The sequence below is a fragment of the Schistocerca cancellata genome, chromosome 1 (assembly GCF_023864275.1).
Source record: "Schistocerca cancellata isolate TAMUIC-IGC-003103 chromosome 1, iqSchCanc2.1, whole genome shotgun sequence".
NCBI classification, from domain to species: Eukaryota; Metazoa; Arthropoda; class Insecta; order Orthoptera; family Acrididae; genus Schistocerca; species Schistocerca cancellata.
Window position 1 is genome coordinate 223,777,459 of NC_064626.1, and position 21,553 is coordinate 223,799,011.

General features: G+C 35.4%; 1 protein-coding gene across 6 annotated transcripts in view; it reads right to left on the reverse strand.

The window, feature by feature from the left end:
• Positions 1 to 15,063: 15,063 nt before the first annotated feature.
• LOC126169670 (mucin-4-like) overlaps positions 15,064 to 21,553 on the reverse strand; it is a 555,343-nt gene continuing 548,853 nt past the window's right edge. For 5 of the 6 annotated variants that reach the window (XM_049920663.1, XM_049920660.1, XM_049920664.1 and 2 more), the window contains one exon: positions 15,064 to 16,306. In XM_049920663.1, the coding sequence (XP_049776620.1) occupies positions 16,138 to 16,306 (169 nt within the window). In that variant the 3' untranslated portion in view covers positions 15,064 to 16,137. The remainder of the gene's footprint in view (positions 16,307 to 21,553) is intronic. The other variant, XM_049920665.1, reaches the window with a different exon arrangement.

A 21,553-nucleotide genomic window follows, 5' to 3' on the forward strand; every position in this document is an offset into this window, starting at 1 on the left:
ATTTTTAGTGGAAGTATCATCTGTGGCTGTGTAAAAGTCATGTGGGGGGGGGGGGGGGGGGAGAGCAGGGGGGAAGAGCTTCTCGATGTCTACCAGCCTCTATGTCATCCTCTGCCTGATGGTGTCATGGGGATGTGGTGTGGAGGGGCAGTCAGTCAGAACACCGCCCTACCAGCCATTTTTCAGACTTTCCAGACTGTAGAGCCAGAGTAGCATCACTATTTGGTCAAGTACTTCTCAACTGTCTCACGAGGCTGAGTGCACCCCATACTAATCCTCCCACTACTGAAAAATACTTGGCACACCCAGGAATCAAACCCAGGTCTTCCGCAAGGCAGCCATCTACACTGACCTCTCACCTACAGAGGAGGACAATAAGAAACAAACACTGAATTAAATACAAAACTTTATATATACCATGGTAGTGATGCATGATTGCAAGGCTCTGTCATTTCTTTCTTAGAAACTAGAAATTTTGTTGGGCTTCACTCCTAGTATAGACCAAATCTGTCTGAATCATAGAATGTTCTGGAGTATTAGCCAACTGTTTTTCAACCTTGATGTCTAAATCCTTAATTCCAGACCTAGATTTGCAACAAATAATATGACTGGCAGTCAATTAAAATCAGTCTCATTCATTTCAAGAGCTTCTTCACAAACGAAATGCCATTAATGCTTGCACTTTCATATGTGCCTGCATGAACCATGTGTAAACTGGCATGTCTAAATCCTGATTTTCTGCTATTTTCATCATTTTTCTTTGCAAGCTTCCACCTCACAAATATTGCAATTGTATCACTGTTTTTTTTATGTCCAGTATTGTGCATTTACAGCTCCACATTCCCAGGCTAAGGTACATCCACTAGCATTTTCTTCAACTGGTCCATTACTTTAAGTTCCTTGGAAACACTAAGAAAAACAAGTTTACAATAGTCAACATTGGGAATGGCACGACAAAACGATCTATCAGAAGTCAAGGTTCAGATATCAATACAGAATAACAATACAGACTATTGGCAGCAAGGGGGAAACCACTAAACTAGTGAGCCCATTCATATAGGAACTTCTGCTTCCATATGGCTCGTGCCAAATTTAAATTTGGCAAACAGACTGCTTTCAGTTAACTGATGTTTTAACTCGTAGTTATTCAAGTAATTGATGCTCTATCCATACTTGATCTTTTTCTGCATATAGTATTACATACTACGGCAGCATCACAGCATGTTGTCCTATAAATCATGGCCACATGGAGTGAGACCTGTTAATAACAGTTAAATCCAGAGTATAAGTGGCAATTGGTGGAAGAAAAAGAAAGGAATGTTAGTGTTTAATGCCTCATCAATGATGGGAATACCACAGACAGAGCGCAAGATCAGAATAAGGAAGGTAACTGACCATGTCCTTTACACTGTAATCATCTCAGTATTTTTCTTAATCTGCTTAGGGATACTGTGAAGAAGAATTCTTCTTAATGAATGCAGGTCTGCTACACCATCTTGATTAGTGGGAATCTGCAGAATGGCGTTCCCTACATCCTAAAAGAGTCACCTCCTAAGGTCCAACATCACAATAATGGTGATCAGGTCTTCTGCCGGCAGCATCATGAGTCCTCGGCTGGTAACTTTCCCCTGAAACTTAAACAGTGAATTATGAATTCTATAGGCATTTGAAATGCTCACTGCTATGCTTACATGGTGTTTGGCTGTGTTGTGTAGGACTGGAGCCTGTTGTGAAGACATCTGCTAATGTGCTGCGATAACATCATGGCTAAGTGTCACAGAACATATGTTCCCGAATATATGCTGCACCCCTTTGATATCTACAGCTATATACTTACTCCGCAAGCACTGTGTGATGAGTAGCAGAGAGTATCTTGTATTTATACATTTTATTTTTGTGATCATTAAGCGAAGTGTTCTGCAGTCAGCTTCAGATGCTCATTCTCAAAATTTTCTCAGTAGTGTTCCACAAAAAGAGTACTGCCTACCCTTCACAGATGCCCACTTGAGATCATGAAGTATTTCTATAATACCCATGTGTTGATCAAACCCACTTGTTACAAATCTAGCGGCTCACATCTAAATTGCTTTGCTATGGCACTGGTAATTCCCCCTACCCACTACCTCAATGGAATCCTGAGAGCAGCACACATGTCAGTCCTTGCCTGCAGTTTCCAGCCTCCTTATAAGCAGAACCAAAAAATTATTTTTGCTAGTAAATGTTATTTTGGAAGCAAATAAATGTATTTTGTTCCTATGTTTTGCATTTTTTGCTTTGTGATATCACTCACTGACATCTTTAGATGCACCTTGTGTGTAACTGCATTACCTGCAGTACTTTGTGGTCATATTTTATATTTTTAGTCAGGAATAATCCTAATGAAGTGTTCTAAGCAGGCTGCAGTGTTCAGCATAACTTCCACATCTGTAATTATCTCAACTCCCAATAATGTTCTGCGTTTTGTTTTTTAATTAATCTGTAGGTGAACCACACTTATGGATGTTCAGTTTACTGGGTAACAAAAGGTATCAACTTTTTAAAGTAACGAGCAGAAAATCAGCTTGTTTACGTTGGTTGAGTGTTAAACAAGACTCACGAAGAATTTCATGTGAATTTTGTGGTTTTATTGATTTTCTTGCATCTCAATCCATGAGGGCTCTTTCCCAAACTTTGAGATGATTTCACTGCTTGTGGAAACTGAAAGAAAGTGTAACTAAGGGAAGTAGTAGTTTAATTGTGAACTCAGCACAGAACTTAATAAAGATTCCGCCAGATCTGGTGTCCATATTAGTTATCTTGGTTTTCATCATTTCACCAACTGTATTTGCTTGTGTCATATTCCATGTATAAAAATATTATAGAGCTTAGCATATTGAACACATTTGCATACAAATTGCTAAAACACGGGCATCTGGAACACTAATGTCAGATGTGTAGGTTTTAAGAAACTCTGTCAAATACTTAACTGTTTGTTTTTTTAAGCAGAGCTTTTGTAATGAGGAAGGTAAAGGAAACAGAAACAAAAACTAAATGAGAGAAGGCTTGTGCTGGAAATGGGAGGGGGAAATCAAGTGTATGGGATGAGTGACTCTCAACCTGACATTAATCTTGGTTTTGGAAACTGTTTCAGGTAGGTTCACATCAGCCTCAGTGAAAGACATTACAGTCCTCTCATCAAGATAAAATCATCTGTAGTACCAAAGATCAATCCTAGCTCTTCCATGCAGCAAGTGGACAGATTGACCACTCAGCTATGGAGATGGAGACCAATCTTAGGGACAAAAACTCACTGCATACTCTAGTTCAGAAAGACGTTAGATGCAGAAACAGTTGCAACTAATGACTGAAGATCATAGCACTAGAGATCAAACTGTGAATTGTCAAATATAGTTTGACATAATATAGTTTGATTTTAGATTATAACATGTGCTTAACTGCTACGTTACAAAGCTAATTGTGGAATAAACAGAACATACATCCTTTACAGTAAACTAATGAAAATGTATTATTTAATACAGACAATGTTATTTCATGATTTTATAAATAATTTAATACGAGTGACATCACATCTCAGTCCTCAGTGACTTTACTGTTGGTCAAAAGGTCTACCAAGAAAAATTGGACCACTATGTTATTTTACTGGTGTCAGTTTTGTTATCCATATGGCTTGTTACTACTTTTCACTTCACTGAAGGATGCATGTTGTGACCTCTCATATGTTTTCTATGACATTCTACTAATGTTTAGGGCCTCATGCAAAAAACAAAATGAGTTTTAAATAAGGCTTACTAAAATTTTCATCAAAAAAGGGCAAAATATAAATGTATTACAGTGTGTAAAATAGGGGACAAGCAACTCACCTATAGTGAATCGAGGCATGGAGCACAGTAACACATGCAGAAAACAGCATTTACACTAGCATTTTTTTTCCAGCAGTACTACACACAACAGTACAAGCCATGTGTTTGTGTGTGACCATGCATGTACTATTGCTGGAAAAAGAGATATTGCTCGAAAGCTAGTGTGAATGCTGTTTTCTGTTATGTGTTACTTTGTTCCACGCATCGATTCACTACAGATGAGTGGTTGCCTTTGTGATTTTATTAATTTTCTTGTATCTAAATCCATGAGGACTCTTTTCCAAACTTTGAGATGACTGAACAGTAAAATGTGGTACAGCATTTCTATGTTGTGTGTACAGGTTTGAAATATCTCTTTGTTTAGGATTTCTGCATTTAATTTTAAAAGCAGCAGTTATGTAACCAGTTTCCTTGTTTTTTTTTTTTTTTTTTTTTTTTTCTCCTAACAATACAACTGTAAGTGTAAATTTGGGCAATGAAATAGATACTCAAAGGGTAAATTATAGAGAAACACAATAAGGAAGAAAGAAAAGAAAATTGGGGTCATCAGTAAACAGAAATTTGTGTCACACACCACCACAATTAAAAAAAAAAGAGAACTCACCACCGTATGATAATAACACGTTGCAATAATGACATATCTATCCTTGCAATATTTACTATGGTGAAATCTGTTGTTTCTGTGTTTTGTCTTGGTATTTATTTGTCCGTATCAGGTGAATGTGTGTGCATATGTATGGATTGTATAATTAATGTTGCTTGATGATTTAATTGGGATTCTCTCTTACCATTTTGAAAACTGTTTTTGACTGCAAGTATATTAAATGATATGAATATTGCAGAAAAAAATTAAGTGTTGTCCATAGTTCTTTAGAAATATTGAAAACACAAACTTTAATCTTTGCTAATCTGGAGGTTTAACATGTTGGTGAACACACATATGTGACAATGAGAAATCAATTTGTTTGACATATGTGAAATATTGTAATGCAGGTTTTGCTAATGCAAGAAACTTGTGAGCTAAATCAAGTTAATGCTGTGTATAAGAAGTATTTTTTTTTTTTCTAATAAGAATTGATCTATGACACCAAAAAATTCCAGAATGAAGTAATAAAGAAAAAACAGCAAATGTTACACAGATACTGATAGTCACATTTTCTTTTCTTTCTTATAACACATAAGTACAACCAGCCCATACAGCATACACTTTGTATTATTTGGTAATGTTTGTACAGCAGTTACACTTCGTTTTTAAATAACACATCATTAAATAATTTCTCTTTCAACAATATATATGTTATTTCCAAAATCAAATAAAAGCATATTGTTTATTGAAAATAATGTCACTGTGCATAAAAAATACACATCCTTTAAAAGCAAGGAAGCATTATACCTTGATGCTCGAGAATTTGAGTCGAAATCACTGTTTCTTAATCTCAAACATATATTATACTTGCACAATTTCAAGTATCTTCTTTAAATTTATTATCTATCACTAGTACTAAATAGTAAGTGATTTTAATTCAACAATTTTTCTGCATTGTTTGGATCACAAAGTATAAATCTAACAGCAACAGTTTCATGTAGTACCGTTGAACACTCTGGTATTTGGCCTCTTTTTTTCTACTTACATGGGCTTATCAATTTTTAACTAGAACGTCAAATTTACACACATTTAAAAGAAGGTAAACAAAAATAATTTGAATAGTATTGAACTATAATACATAATATGATGATGTAGAATAGTTGGGGAGTCTTATCGAAGTGTGTTCTAATGAGTGGTGATCTGACCCATACCCATTAGGAAAGGGGACAGTGCAGCAACACGGCACTCACAATTAAATGAATGCAGATACATAACATATTGAGCAGGTTTATTGCATGCTTATTTGTGATGTGGGTTCACAGCACACTAGCTGCTTTCCTTTTACTTTTGAGTGTACACTTTTGACAGAAAACTTAATTGCTATATTTCAATGTTTTATGGCTATAAAACTCTGTTAGAAAGAGTGGAGTGAGTACCACAGTGCATTAGGATTATGAGATCATATTTGTAGTGTGATTTTTTCCACACTCCAATATTTGTTGGCACAAGAATACAAATCCAGGCACATGAACAATAGATAAATACTATTGACTGATAAAAATCTACTTGTACAATTGAAACACTATTTTGACATTTCAGATAGTCACCTTTTTATATAAGTTTTTTTTATTTTTTGTTTTTTATATATTTTTTTATATTTTTTTTTTTTTGAAAGACCACAGCAACATTACGATTGTTTCTGTTTTCATACCACAGTGAGTAATTTCTTTGAACATCTGATGTACAGCAACATTTACACAACTGCATTTAATTACTGATTTATACATTTCTTATACTGATAAAGTGACTTTAGCACCTGATTTTTAACAAATACCAGAAGTAGTCAACTGACAAGTTGGAATTTGCTCATAACTGATGGGTATGATATTCTTGTAAACTTGAATAATGACTTCCATACGAGTAAATTACTGCTGATAAAAAATTCATAACTCTGCCCAAGTCATCTTAGCAACACTCAGTACTTGTGTATTACTTCCTTCACATGTCACAAGAAATCATACTTTTACCTTACATGTTTGATAAAAGCTTTATGTTAGCATTTCCATTGTCAGCTGACCTTCAAAATTTTCAAATAAGAATTGGCAGAATACATCACAACACAGGGAAAAGTACAGCATGTGGCAGTATAAGTTGAAAGAAAGACTTCCAGTTTTACACTCGAAACACTATTTTTGAACACAACAAACAAGCTTTGTTATTAGTATCGAGCATGTATGTCCACCATAGATTCTGGACAGTCATGTGCATGAATATGTTCCACAAGTTCTTTTCTGATAATATCATGGATTATTGATAATCTGTTTGGAATGCTTGCACTCTCATTTTGTGTTTAACATAGGAAGTATGGACAGTTCTTTTTTTACTGTGATATTAACATGCATTACTTGCAATGCAGTTAACAGCTTCCAAACTATTAAGTTTTTCTGTCACCCTTTTGTAAGTGTGTGTGTGTGTGTGTGTGTGTGTGTGTGTGTGTGTGTGTGTGTGTGTGTGTGTGTTTGTGTGTGTGTGTGAAGGGGGGAAGGGGGGGAGGGAGAGACAGAGAGAGAGAGAGAGAGAGAGAGAGAGAAGGAGTAGTAGACACAGAGAGAAAAAGGGGGAGGGGGGATAATTCAATCTGATATGCTTAGGATATCAAAGAATACAAGGAGATCATTACAGAGTTGCATTCTGTCTCAATGTGCTTGTTCGTATATTTCTGAGAACAACTTTTTGTTCTAACAAAAATTTAAAAACGGAAATAACTTACAAAACTGAGTACAAACATAACTGCATCCAGATATGTTATATCTTGAAAACGTTTAATGTAGAAGGTTTGCCTTGATTTACCTGCAGTCCATACTTATTCTTTTCTTTTTTAGTGTTTACAAGAGGAAATGATAGTGTTTTTTTTTTTCAAAATAGTAGTACACTAACTGTATTCAGATAAATTATGATCTTTTTTAATGTGATATTTTGTCTGATGAGACAAGTACATAGAGCCACATTAAACTTTTATTCCTTGAGCTTAGGAATTTAAATTTGCGACAGTTGCAGTGAGAGCCTGAGATGAACAAACTGTGGAGAATTTTTGTTACATATGCTATGCACTTTTCTTCTTTTGCTATTTTTTATATTCGGCATCCTGAACATGAAGAAATTAGATGTCAACAATACAGTGAATCAATTTTCAGATTTTTGAACATTCGGAATTTTACTTAGGTGTCTCACAGGCCATGTGAAACATGAGATACATTAAGTTGTATGAAACAGACAGAGATACCATTAGGAAGGCTAAGCAGTGCCAGTTAGTATGTAACGAATAACAATGATTCAGACCAGAAATGAAAGGTAATAGCGTTTATTGTCAATTGGTGTAGTTTATGGTGTTAAGTAATAACCACTATTTCTCTATCCAAAAGTGGCTTTCAAATAAACTGGGTGTGTTAATGCCATTAAAGCTTACATCGTAAATTTACCTTAATTATTTTAACCTAGTTATTAAACTTGTAGCTGTTTTACAATTTATTTAAGGCATATCTCCAACATTATTAAGAAAAGGCATCTGATTCAAACAAATGAATGTAGACAGTCAAATGAGTGAAGCAAAATTAGTATACAACATCAAACTACTTGGTAGATTAAGACTGTGTGCTGGACCAGTACTCAAACCTGGGATGTCCGCCTTTTGTGGGAAATTGCTCACCCAATTGATCAAAATACTAAAAGCACAAGAATGCATGCAGAATACTATGAATATGATTTTCAGCACCAACAAAGCTTAATGTGTTAAATGAATGTTCCAATATTAGTGCTGAAGCAACAGTGGTAAGTTAGTAACATAAAATGAATGGAGCTTTCTTTTGAAATGTGAAATGTGTATGTGCAACGACTAGGTGACTGCATCAGAAATAAATAAAATAAGTTCAAGCAAGAATGTCACAAGTAGAATAGTATTTTCATTAAATATTTGTGCTACCAGAACTCCCCATCAGAGAACATAATATTGGCATAAAAGTGCAGAGGACAAGTTCTCACAAGGACCCCAGGTAAAGAACTGATTTAACAGAAAAGGGAAACTGCCATAAACTTGTCTTGATCATGTAAAGGAACGCAGCTAAACTGCAATGAAATTTCCACTCTGCAGCAGAGTGTGCACTGATATGAAACTTCCTGGCAGATTAAAACTGTTTGCCGGACCGAGACTCAAACTCAGGACCTTTGCCTTCAGCGGGCAAGCGCTCTACCATCTGAGCTACTTAATCATGACTCACAACCCCTCCTGTTGTGCGGGTGGATTGTGAGTCATACTTGGGTAGCTCAGATGGTACATCACTTGCCTGCGAAAGGTAAAGGTCCCAAATCCGGGTCTCGGTCCTGCACAGTTTTAATCTGCCAGGAAGTTTCACAGCTAAACTGACACTAATTTTAATGCTTAATGAAGTGGTTTTCATTAATCATTGTAATTCGTGCAATGAACTTGGACTGTGCCTATCGACAGGAGTTCTGAAGGGAAGTGTGATAGGACTGCTGTTACTTTCTATACACACAAATGATCTGGCAGATAGGGAAAGCAGCAGTCTGTGGCTGTTTGCTGATGATGCTGTGGTCCATGTGAATGTCTCCTCATTGAGTGACTGTAGAAGAATACAGGATGGCTTAGATTAAATTTATAGCTGGTGTGATGAATGGCAGCTAGCTCTAAATGTGGGAGAACGTAAGTTAATGCAGACGAGTACAAAAAGAAAAAGCATAGTGTTCAAATACAGTATTAGAAGTGTGCTGCTTGACACAGTCCAATTCATTAAATATCTAGGCACACTGTTTCAAAGCAATATGAAATGGAGTGAACATGTAAGAACTGTAGTAAGGAAGGCAAATAGTCAACTTCAGTTTATTTGGAAAATTTTTGGGAATGTGGTTCATCTGTGAAGGAGACTGCATGTAGGACACAAGTGTGACCCACTGTTCAGCACTATTCAAGTGTATGGGATCTGCACCATGTCAGATTAAGGGAAGACATCAAAGCAATTCAGAGGAGGGCTGCTAGATTCGTTACTGGTATGTTTGAACAGCACACAAGTATTATGGAGATGCTTTGAAACTGAAATGGGAATCATTGGAGGGAGCACTATAGAGAAAATTTAAGGAACTGACATTTGAAGCTGACTGCAGATCGATCTACTGTCGCCAATGTACATTTTGAATAAGAACCATGAAGATAAGATTAGAGAGATTAGGGCTTGTGCAGATGTATACGGACCACCATTTTCCTCTCATTCCCTTTTCGACTGGAACAGAAAAGGAAATGACCAGTAATGGTACAGGGTACCCTTCAGCATTCAACACTGGTGGCTTGTGGAGTATGTTTTCATAATATTGTTGCATTCCATCCTGAATTTTCCATTGTTTGATACAGATGTAGATGAAATGTACGGTATTATTTTCTCATACTGGCATTAATTATAACTAAGTTGTACTTTGTAAATAACTTATGGAGCAAAGGTAAAAAGTCAGCAAATCGTAATGGTGTTCAGTCTTTGAATGGTGCAAAAATGAGATTGAGACCTATACTAGCTTGAGAACGATTCTTTTTTTTTAGTTAATTCCTCCCCCCCCTCTCCTTCCCTCCAGCCACTACAGCTCAAAAAAGGAATTGTCTGGATACTAATAAAAGTTCCCAGTCTTGGTTATGTGTTATGTGCATTTTTACAACTCAATGTCTCTAATAATCATGGAGTTGATGCCTTTACTCCTTAAATTACATCATACCGGCACTTTCCACTACCATATTTAAGGTGTACTTTCACCTATATAGAAAAGAATAACCTGTAATGAAACTAAAACTCAATTTCCAGCATCATAACTACTCATTTACTAAAACAAAATCTCTTGACACTCTGAATTCTCTTCTGTTTTACAAAAATAATTTTAAATTTCTGGAGAATTATCAACTATAAGTAACAAGATTAGTGTGAAATTTACATGTTATATGCATGACATTCTACAACAATAATAAAGTATGAAGTTGTAATTAATTTTTGTTAAAACAACATGCCTCAGATACTTCATTAGTGTTATCATGATAACTTGTCATGAACAGTTGAGTGCGGCAGTCTTTACAGTATGGAGGACTGTATTAAAAGGTAAATTATATGTTAAAGTATGTATAAAATTCTTTTAAATGTTCTTGATAATAATTTGCAGTTACATGTAAAGGACACTAAAACTTTCAAATTAAGAATGATTTGTCTTTTCTGTATTCTCAAATGTTACATATCTCTTCTGCAATGATATTTTAAGTTTAAAAAGTAATACATTATTTTAATCAGACTATACTGGTAGTCACTTGGAAATAAACCTCTTCTGCAATGATATTTTAAGTTTAAAAAGTAATACATTATTTTAATCAAACTATACTGGTAGTCAACACATTCCTCTGAAGCAGGAAGTGTTAAAATTTACTTCATAATGAGAACTTCTGTTGTTTAAATATTTTTGACTTCTTACTTTTATAGCCTGTAGAATGTGTGTAAATGTTTATTGAAGCAACTTTGAAAGCTATGCTTTTTATTGCTCTAATGCAGTCTCACACATTAATATATGAATATTTACTGAAATCAGAATAAATGAATGTATTTAATTTTTATCAGTGAAGAATGAACACGATAAGGGTTGACAATTGTTCTCTGCATATTGTTATTTTCCTCTTCATACAAATTACTTAAATACAAAGCACATATTGTCAAAATATGATTGTGTCATACTATGGTGACTTTAGCTGCATGATTGGTCTTTCACTAAATATTTTTGGCTCATGGACACAGTAGAGATTTTAAAAAATTGTTCCTCAAACGTTTGGCTCTGATAATAATGTTTCAATTTAACTGCACCATTTTGTTCCTGCTCCTCGTTTAAACCAACAATTTTTTGGCTGTTTAAACATTTTTCTACAGTTGTCAGATTGATTTCAATTACTGCTCTTCCTGATTTGGAGGACTTGAGTCAGTGTGCTTTTTGATATAATTACTGTAGCAAACATTTTCAATGTTTTTGTCACAACAGTCTACCACTGATGAAAGTTGTAATCAGAATAAATTTATAACTGATTTGTATAAAAATTACTATATATTCATCAGACTCATTACAAATGGGCAGAAAACCAAGATATTATCGGGTTATTTAAAAAAGGAGTAAGTCATGGGCAAAAGATTTTAGATATATGAACTGACATCCTTGATACTTACATTTTTGAGCACAAAATACCTTATGGTGAAATCCTCTATCTTTGAATGCTGTTTCCAATTGCTTGTAATTTTCATACTGGACAACCATTCTGAACATATTAGTTCATTTTAGAAATCAAATACATAAATGTACAACTTTCTTCTCTTATGTTCTTGAGTCTACACTCACATAAATGTATGACATGCCTTGTGAGAAATTGACCAGCAAAAATTAATTAATTTCCACTGTAGACCTACACACATGTAAATGACATGGTAAACATTTCTATTCAAATTTAAGGTGTTTTATATTTTGTTTTAAAACATTATTTCTTTCCTGAAACAAAAACCTGCTCATTTATTTAACTTTGTATTTGTTTAAAGCAGTATATGATAGGTTCTCTTGACCACTGTTGCTTTTTGCTCTCCTACAAACTTCTTACCAATCAGTACAACTTCTATTGCTGCTGACTGCAATTATGTTAATGCACAGCACAACAGAAAACAATAACACTGCTGCCATGAAAATCTGATAAGAGATAATAAATTTCCTCACGCTCTTCTTGTTACCCCTTCATCACTCAGCCCAGCATCTTGTTCAGTCAACAACAGTGGGCTATTGTATACCTACTTTGTTACACCACCTAATGCCTAAGAAAGTTCATGATGGAACAACAACAACATTAACAGATGGCTGCTCACCACATAGAGGAGGCACTGAGTCACAGACGGGTACAATGAAAAAGATTACTAAAATAATTACAATTTTGGACAAAGTCCTTATTCAAAAAAACACACACACATATGCACACATAAGCATAAAAACACACACACACACACACACACACACACACACACACACACACACACACACACACACTGCCACTCTCTCCCAGCACCTTTAGCTAGTGGCCATGTGTGTGAGTTGCGCTTTGTCCAAAAGTCGAATTATTTAGCAGGTTTTTCACTACGGCTGTCTGCAAGTCAATGTTTCCTCTGTGTGCAAGTAACAATTTATCCTTTCCATATTGCTGTTAATGTACAAGAAATTTGGATATGTGAGTGGTAAAATCTTTATAGACAAAAAAGGCTCATTAATTATGTTCAGCATTTACAAATATCATCATTCTTGCCAGTAAAGAAACTTCTTTTACTAGCTGTGATATTTGCTGTTTCATAGTGAAACTGAATTCTGTTACATTTTAAACATACTATTGACTGTGTGAATAATGGTTTTTTAAAATCAGTAGTTAGCTTCATGAAAGATGAATTATGTTAACATTAAAGCATGGGAAATGATCATATTTCTCCTGAAATATGCAACATCAGATAATACATGTAGCAACTCAAATCAAATATGAGATTCAGAATATTTTTCAAATATATGTCCGAGAATAAAGCAAATAAATAAACTAAAATTATAGGTGCATCACAGTTTAATTTTCCATTGACATTAAAGAAATGGGAGATAAACTGATGGAGAAAATATTGTTTACAAAAATTCTTCTCATAAATTTTCAGATCAATGCGACTCTTCAGAATACTACAAGTGTTTCACTGCTCCAATGACACAACTCAGACATAAATGTAATTTAGTCACACACTGCTACTCCTCTGATGAATCACAAGTTTTCATGTTGACAACGAAATAGTTATACAATACAATATTTACTGAAGCAAGGCATTCTATAACTTATGAGAATTTATTTTTATAGTCTCCCTCAATGAAATTAGTTTCCAAGGGAGCATGTGAACATACTGATATTTTGATCTTGTTCGAATTTTGCAGTTATTTGAAAAGAATCACGAGAATAAAATCTGTTTATTGACTAGAAACAGAAAGTTAGTGATGATTACAGAATGAGTAGGGCTCTAAAGAACGTCAAATAGATTTCTAGTCATGTGTCAAGCCGTACTAAGAGTTATCTAATGGAATATCAGAAAACAATTGTTTAGTTGTATCACAAATACCATTGGTTTTAAATTGCTCTTAAACACGATGTTCTATCTTTCTTTCTTCTTTTTGCATTTTAAAATAAAAATTCAATAATAAGGTATTTGGTGAATATGTTAAACATGAATTTTAACTTTGTTGGATCAGGTGTTCACTATACCTGAACACTTTTTTAATTTTATAAAAATTTAGGAAAAACAAAATCCAAGGAACCTCAATGTGTCATGGTTTAACAAGTTGTGATCCATCCTACTTTTGAAATTCTGCAAATTTTGTAAGGAATTTAGGTGAATTATTTATAAAAACATGTATCTTACCCTGACATTCATACTCCAGTTGTATTATTTACAAATGAACAGAGTTACATAGCAAAAGGTATTCATACTGTCAAAATAACCTGCCACTAAAATAAAATAAAATACCAAAGATCATTATATTTTGAGTAGAAAATACTGCAGCTTAAGTAATGCCATGGACTTCCTTATTGTGTACAGTACATTTTGTTTGTTTGGTGTCTGCAGTGGTTGGTTCTATGATACACAGCATATTGTATTTACCCCAGCTTCCATCTCATTTAATTTAATTTATTTAGAGTTTATTGTGTATTACCACCTTTGTCTGTGTCCATCAGCCTTACCCAGCTCAATACAATACCTGTGTAGGATATTTTGGATGAAATAGTACAGTGATGATTATTTTAAAACTTTAATACATCATGATGTATAACATAGTTAAAAAGTGATTAGAAACGTCCAAACTGGGAATAAACCTCTTGATAAACACATGTATAAAACAGAAGAATACCATAGGTCATTATTTAATATTTCTTAAACATCTGCAGTTTGAAAGTTAAGGAACTTGTGGAACATACTGAATATAAAACACACACATATATTCTAACAACCATGCATTCAGAACACACATACATATTATATAGTCTATTGCTTTCGTAAGTACAATTACCTGCTGCCATGTGTGGAAAACATTTTATGACAATAACCTTGTACCTTATCCCCTCTCTGTGATTGCATTTCCCCAGTCACAAGGCACTTTTCTTTACACAGTACAGCAAATTGCTCTGCACTTTAGTATATAAAAGATTAAAAAATAGTGAACATAAGAACAGAACAATGATCATGTTATCTTCACTTTCCTTTCCAACTGTAACAACAGAACAACACACACAAGTTCAGTAATCAGAACTAGCTGCCATAATTTCAAACAAAGCAGATTAGGCGAAGAGTATTAAGAACCCAAACACTACACTAGTTTTTAAAGATAATACTGTCATTCAAGGCTTCACGTGCCTTGCACCGGAGTTAATAAATTATGTTTGGCTTATTGGCCATTTCTTTCAGCGGTCCTGTGAAATAATATTGTCTCTTATGCATTTATACAGAATTGAAGCACACTGATGCATGTACCGAGGCTTCACAGTTTTAATTTTTTTCTTTTCTTTTCTTGTTTTTTTTTTTTGCTACTATACTTTATGTAATGCATGAGTATTGGTCTTCTCACACTGAATACAGAGAACTTAGAAATAAATGCCAAAAACATGAGAACACAGTGACAAGGCAAGACACATTGTACATTATTTGTCTTATTTTGGCATACGAAATTCTAATGGAAACAAAGCAGACAATGAAGAAGAAAGACAAAAAGATTATCGATCATTGAGCACATTTTATGTTATGTAATTCCACTCACTATACGATGTTCCACTTGGAGCCTTCTCCCTTGCTCTATACCGGTTTGTATAGGAAAACAGAACTATGTATTTGACCACTCACTTTCGAGTTTTGTTTCAGAAGTGGACACTTCACAGCACTGCCAATCCCAAAATGGCACAATACATTATTTCCTAAGTACACTTCTAGGAATGTCACTTCAATTGCTTTTTTGTTGATATGTTACTTAATGCTAGTTGCATGAATATAACCCTGATGTGTACCATGAAATCCAATAAAACATCAATTTTACATTTATCTTTTCAACAATATATCAATATTAAGCACAATAATAAATAATATTTACAGAAGATAAACCATTCACTATTGCTCCAGTTCATATTATGCAAAATATTACTGTAGATTAGCTCACCCACAAAGTAATTAAGTATTTACCTTAAGCTTGTGTGGTAATTATTACTTTGCCAGCTGCAGAAAATCTGACTATCCATTTTAAAAACAAGATAAGACTCTTTACAAATAACATAGTTTATTTACAGTTAGTGGGAAGGATTTAAACAATGGATCTGGAAAACCTGTAAAGCATGAACATAATTTATTTAGAAATGTGTGTGTGTGTGTGTGTGTGTGTGTGTGTGTGTTTGCTAGAGAGTATATTCATTCAGCTGTATAAAAGTATCTGAAAGATATATATACAAGAATTTTAACATTTGTTACATGATGATACTGTTCAATCCATATACAATTGTTGAAAATTACTTGTGGGTGAACTATTATTTCTTCTGTTTGACACCTCATGATTGTACTGCATAACAGTTACGGCTCAGGTGTGTCTCCCAAGACCGATTGATGTAGTTACTCCCAGTGAGCGAACTAAAAGATGTTCAGCAGCTTCCATCTTGTTAGTATCTAGCTTAGGCTTCTTCGGCTCAGCATCCGGAGGACGATGAGACTTCATGTGAGCACTACGACTTTTGACTTTATTGAAAACTCTGCAAAATATAACGGTGTAATAAGTTGTATGTAACATGCATATTTATTTACATAGCTGTGTGTGTGTGTGTGTGTGTGTGTGTGTGTGTGTGTGTGTGTGTGTGTGTGTGCGCGCGCATATGTGCTCTATCCTACTTATTAAATACAAATATACTTAGTACGTAATGAATTAAACTGAAGTTCAGTAAAGTGCATTCCTCTATTAGACATTTCACAATCTCTAATCATGCACTGCTTAACAATTTACTACTGTCAGTTTTCACCAACTGTTTTCCAAGAGCACAAGACATTCCCAATGGTGCACATTTATACTGAGAAGAAAGAGCTCCATTACTATTTTTCAGTTACAAAGCACTAACTTCAGTTTCATCTCTCCTTTTACAAAATTACTTGATGAAACTAAAAAATGTACTGTATGATCATAATACTTTTTAAAAAATAAGAATAAACATAAGGATCATACATGTCATTTTGAGCTCACATGAAGGACACTGAAAAGACATGATCAGTAAAGGCCAAGACCACTCAGATACACAACTTAACTGCCTTATGGATTCGCTCAAAGAAACTGGAAATGAATATAGTAAACCACGTGGAGATTACTCTCTCTTTGGAATTCTCCAAAGTTAAATACTTAGGATACAGTTATAATTATATGCATAGTCATTACAAATCTCTTACTTTCATTAAGCAGGTGATTATATTGTTGTTATTGACATGACACTGTCAAACACACAATATTTGTGGCCAACTGTGGAAGGCAAGGAAAAGAGACATAGGGAGGGGAGTAGGGAGGGAAGGAGTAGTGTGGAGAGGAGTACGCAAAAAAAGGGGGGGATTGATAGTGACTCATCACATAAAGTACACTCACTATTCAGGTTAGAAATTCATTGTTACTTTCAATTTTTAGAGGCAACTGCACATACACACTTAAATCATTGGTATGTTGTTTGTACCCAGTATGTTACAGGTTCAACCAGATTAATGTATCTTACAGGAGTTCATTCTTAAAAAGGATTTATCTCAAAAAGTTCAGCCAGAAAAGAAGTCCTATTCATGAAGTCTGACAACACAGGAGGTCTACTGCCAATTTGGGACTATATAAAGCAAAGTTTGTTGTTTTCGCTGCATGTGTACACCAAAACATATTTTGTTGTGTAACTGGTGCAGGCAATAACAGTTGTTTATGGAGACATACATAATAGAGACAGCTGTCACTTGTGATGTGAAAAATTGGTTACTTTCAAAATGGAATGAGGAATGTTAGAAATTTTTGATCCAGTGATTAGAGAGAACAGATAGTTGAACTTGATGATATTAATAACTAAATTTCCAGATATTTCATGAAATTAGTTTCATAACAGGGAGTAAACTTATACTATGCTAACCTTAAAAAAACCTAGCCTCATGATTACAGTAAGTGTCTCAAGAACTGAAGGAATTTATGAAAGCAATGGAAGATCCATATTCACCAGAACACTAAAACGTAAATATTACTGAAGTTTTTATGTTAACAAAACCTTCTAGATGCACACAAATCCTTTACGTAAATGCCACGACAACAATTTTGATAAACTATATTATGGAATACAGTTTTATTGAATCTACTACATTGAAAAGCATTGCTGTTGATCTGGGCAATTTTCATTTTGATTGTTATTCATACGTCATGTGGACAAAATACACATTTACTTTGCAAGTACCCACTTAAAAACTCGCACGACATGCAAAGTAATTTCTAATATAAGTTACAAAAATTTCATTAAGAAGTACTCTGATTATAATTAGTGGGTTAAAAACAGCTGCTATATTTTTAATGAGACTGTCTCACTGATATTTTATCTCATTTGTACAGATCAAAGCTGCATATTCTTTGAGTGCTGTTCACAGTTAACTATATCATTAAGTATCTTAGAATTTCTACATCCTCAACAACATATGTCTTTCCTGAATGTAGTTTCTGGATGATTCAGAATGTACCTTCTTGTTACACTTGAGGGTTCAAGTATGTGTAGACGTATGAAATTTGAGGCATTCCCAGTGTCTTATACAGTGATTATCTCATTCTCAATGATCATCAGGAATGAATCTTGGCAATATTTCAAACAAAAGAGGAATGCATATTGAGTATCTGCTAAGAAAGAAGCAACTGGAAAGGACTAAAAGGGTCACAAATAAAAATCATAGATACATCTTTATACAACTTTTACAACAGTTTCTTCACAAGAGTAAGAAAAGCACAGAAAATAGGAGATATGGTAAGATTTGCAGTTACTGAAAAAGAAGGATACACCAAGCTATGTTCAGATTTATACCGATGAGCCAAATATTATGACTACCTCCTTAATTGTGAGTTAGTCCCCTTTGAAATATAATACAGCAGTGATTCAGCATGGCATGGATTCAAAAATTCCTTGGTAGGTTTCTGGAGGCATGTGACACCAGATGTCTATACACAGGTCATGGAATTTCTGAAAATTGTAGGTCTGTGATTTGTGGTCACAGAGCTGATATCTGCTAGCATCCCAGATGTATTCCATTGGGTTAAGATCAGGCAAATTTGGTTGTCAAGACATCAACATGAGTTCACTATCATGCTTCTCAAACCACTGAAGCATGAGTCTGCCCTTACGATATGGCCATCACGATCAGTGAAAACATCAAATGTGAAGGGATACAAGTGGCCCACAATAATGCTCACGTACTCAATGGCTGTTATGGTGCCTTAGGTTACTACCACAGGCCTACTGAAGTCCAGGTGAATGTTTCCATAGAATAATACTTCCCTCACCAGTCTAAATCTACGGCATGGAATATGTTTCGAGAAGCCATTTGCCTGCTTGACAACATATTCTGATATGATAATGACCTGGTCTAATAAGTAACATGACTAATCCAACAAATCAACATGTCTATTGATGCATCATCTGATCTCAATGATCCCGTGCAGGCTGTAATTGTAACTGACAATAACATTGGGTCAACATGGGAACACACAGAGGTCATGCTATGGAGCACCCATGTTCGACAGTGTGCACTTAACGGTGTGCTCTGAAATACTTGTACCTGCACCAGCACCGCATGTTAATATCAGATCCACCACAGGTTGCTGCATATCCCGCATAATAGAGCAAGCGAGCCTTCAACATCCACCTTCTGTGATGAGGTGAGGACATCCAACACCCTGCCGTCTACTCATGTCTTCAACACCATTTAATGACTTTCCACAGATGCTCACAATATGAACAGCTTTGCTGTTTCTGAGATGCTTGTTCCCATGTTATAGTTCTGGGTGGAGATTTTAATTTGCCGGATATAGACTGGGAGACTCAAACGTTCATAACGGGTGGCAAGGACAAAGAATCCAGTGAAATTTTTTAAAGTGCTTTATCTGAAAACTACCTTGAGCAGTTAAACAGAGAACCAACTCGTGGTGATAACATATTAGACCTTCTGGTGACAAACAGACGCGAAATATTTGAAACAGTTAACGCAGAACAGGGAATCAGCGATCATAAAGCGGTTACTGCATCGATGATTTCAGCCGCAAATAGAAATATTAAAAAAGGTAGGAAGATTTTTCTGTTCAGCAAAAGTGACAAAAAGCAGATTTCAGAGTACCTGATGGCTCAACACAAAAGTTTTGTCTCAAGTACAGAGAGTGTTGAGGATCAGTGGACAAAGTTCAAAACCATCGTACAATATGCGTTAGATGAGTATGTGCCAAGCAAGATCATAAGAGATGGAAAAGAGCCACCGTGGTACAACAACCAAGTTAGAAAACTGCTGCGGAAGCAAAGAGAACTTCACAGCAAACATAAACATAGCCAAAGCCTTGCAGACAAACAAAAATTACGCGAAGCGAAATGTGGTGTGAGGAGGGTTATGCGAGAGGCATTCAATGAATTCGAAAGTAAAGTTCTATGTACTGACTTGGCAGAAAATCCTAAGAAATTTTGGTTTTATGTCAAAGTGGTAGGTGGATCAAAACAAAATGTCCAGACACTTTGTAACCAAAATGGTACTGAAACAGAGGATGACAGACTAAAGGCCAAAATACTAAATGTCTTTTTCCAAAGCTGTTTCACAGAGGAAGACTGCACTGTAGTTCATTCTCTAGATTGTCACACAGATGACAAAATGGTAGATATCGAAATAGACGACAGAGGGATAGAGAAACAATTAAAATCGCTCAAAAGAGGAAAGGCTGCTGGACCTGATGGGATACCAGTTCGATTTTACACAGAGTACGCGAAGGAACTTGCCCCCCGTCTTGCAGTGGTGTACCGTAGGTCTCTAGAAGAGCGTAGCATTCCAAAGGATTGGAAAGGGCACAGGTCATCCCCGTTTTCAAGAAGGGACGTCGTACAGATGTGTAGAACTATGGACCTATATCTCTAACGTCGATCAGTTGTAGAATTTTGGAACATGTATTATGTTCGAGTATAATGACTTTTCTGGAGACTAGAAATCTACTCTGTAGAAATCAGCATGGGTTTCGAAAAAGACGATCGTGTGAAACCCAGCTCGCACTATTTGTCCACGAGACTCAGAGGGCCATAGACACAGGTTCCCAGGTAGATGCCGCGTTTCTTGACTTCCGCAAGGCGTTTGATACAGTTCCCCAAAGTCGTTTAATGAACAAAGTAAGAGCATATGGACCATCAGACCAATTGTGTGACTGGATTGAAGAGTTCCTAGATAACAGAACGCAGCATGTCATTCTCAATGGAGAGAAGTCTTCCGAAGTAAGAGTGATTTCAGGTGTGCCACAGGGGAGTGTCGTAGGACCGTTGTTATTCACAATGTACATAAATGACCTTGTGGATGACATCGGAAGTTCACTGAGGCTTTTTGCGGATGATGCTGTGGTATATCGAGAGGTTGTACTGAAATGCAGGAGGATCTGCAGCAAATTGATGCATGGTGCAGGGAACAGCAATTGAATCTCAATGTAGACAAGTGTACTGTGCTTCGAATACATAGAAAGAAAGATCCCTTATCATTTAGCTACAAAATAGGAGGTCAGCAACTGGAAGCAGTTAATTGCATAAATTATCTGGGAGTAGGTTACAGTATGCTTGTTCACCCACTGCTTGAATACTGCTCAGCAGTGTGGGATCCATACCAGATAGGGTTGATAGAAGAGAGAGAGAAGATCCAACGGAGAGCAGCGCGCTTCGTTACAGGATCATTTAGTAATCGCGAAAGCATTACGGAGATGATAGATAGACTCCAGTGGAAGA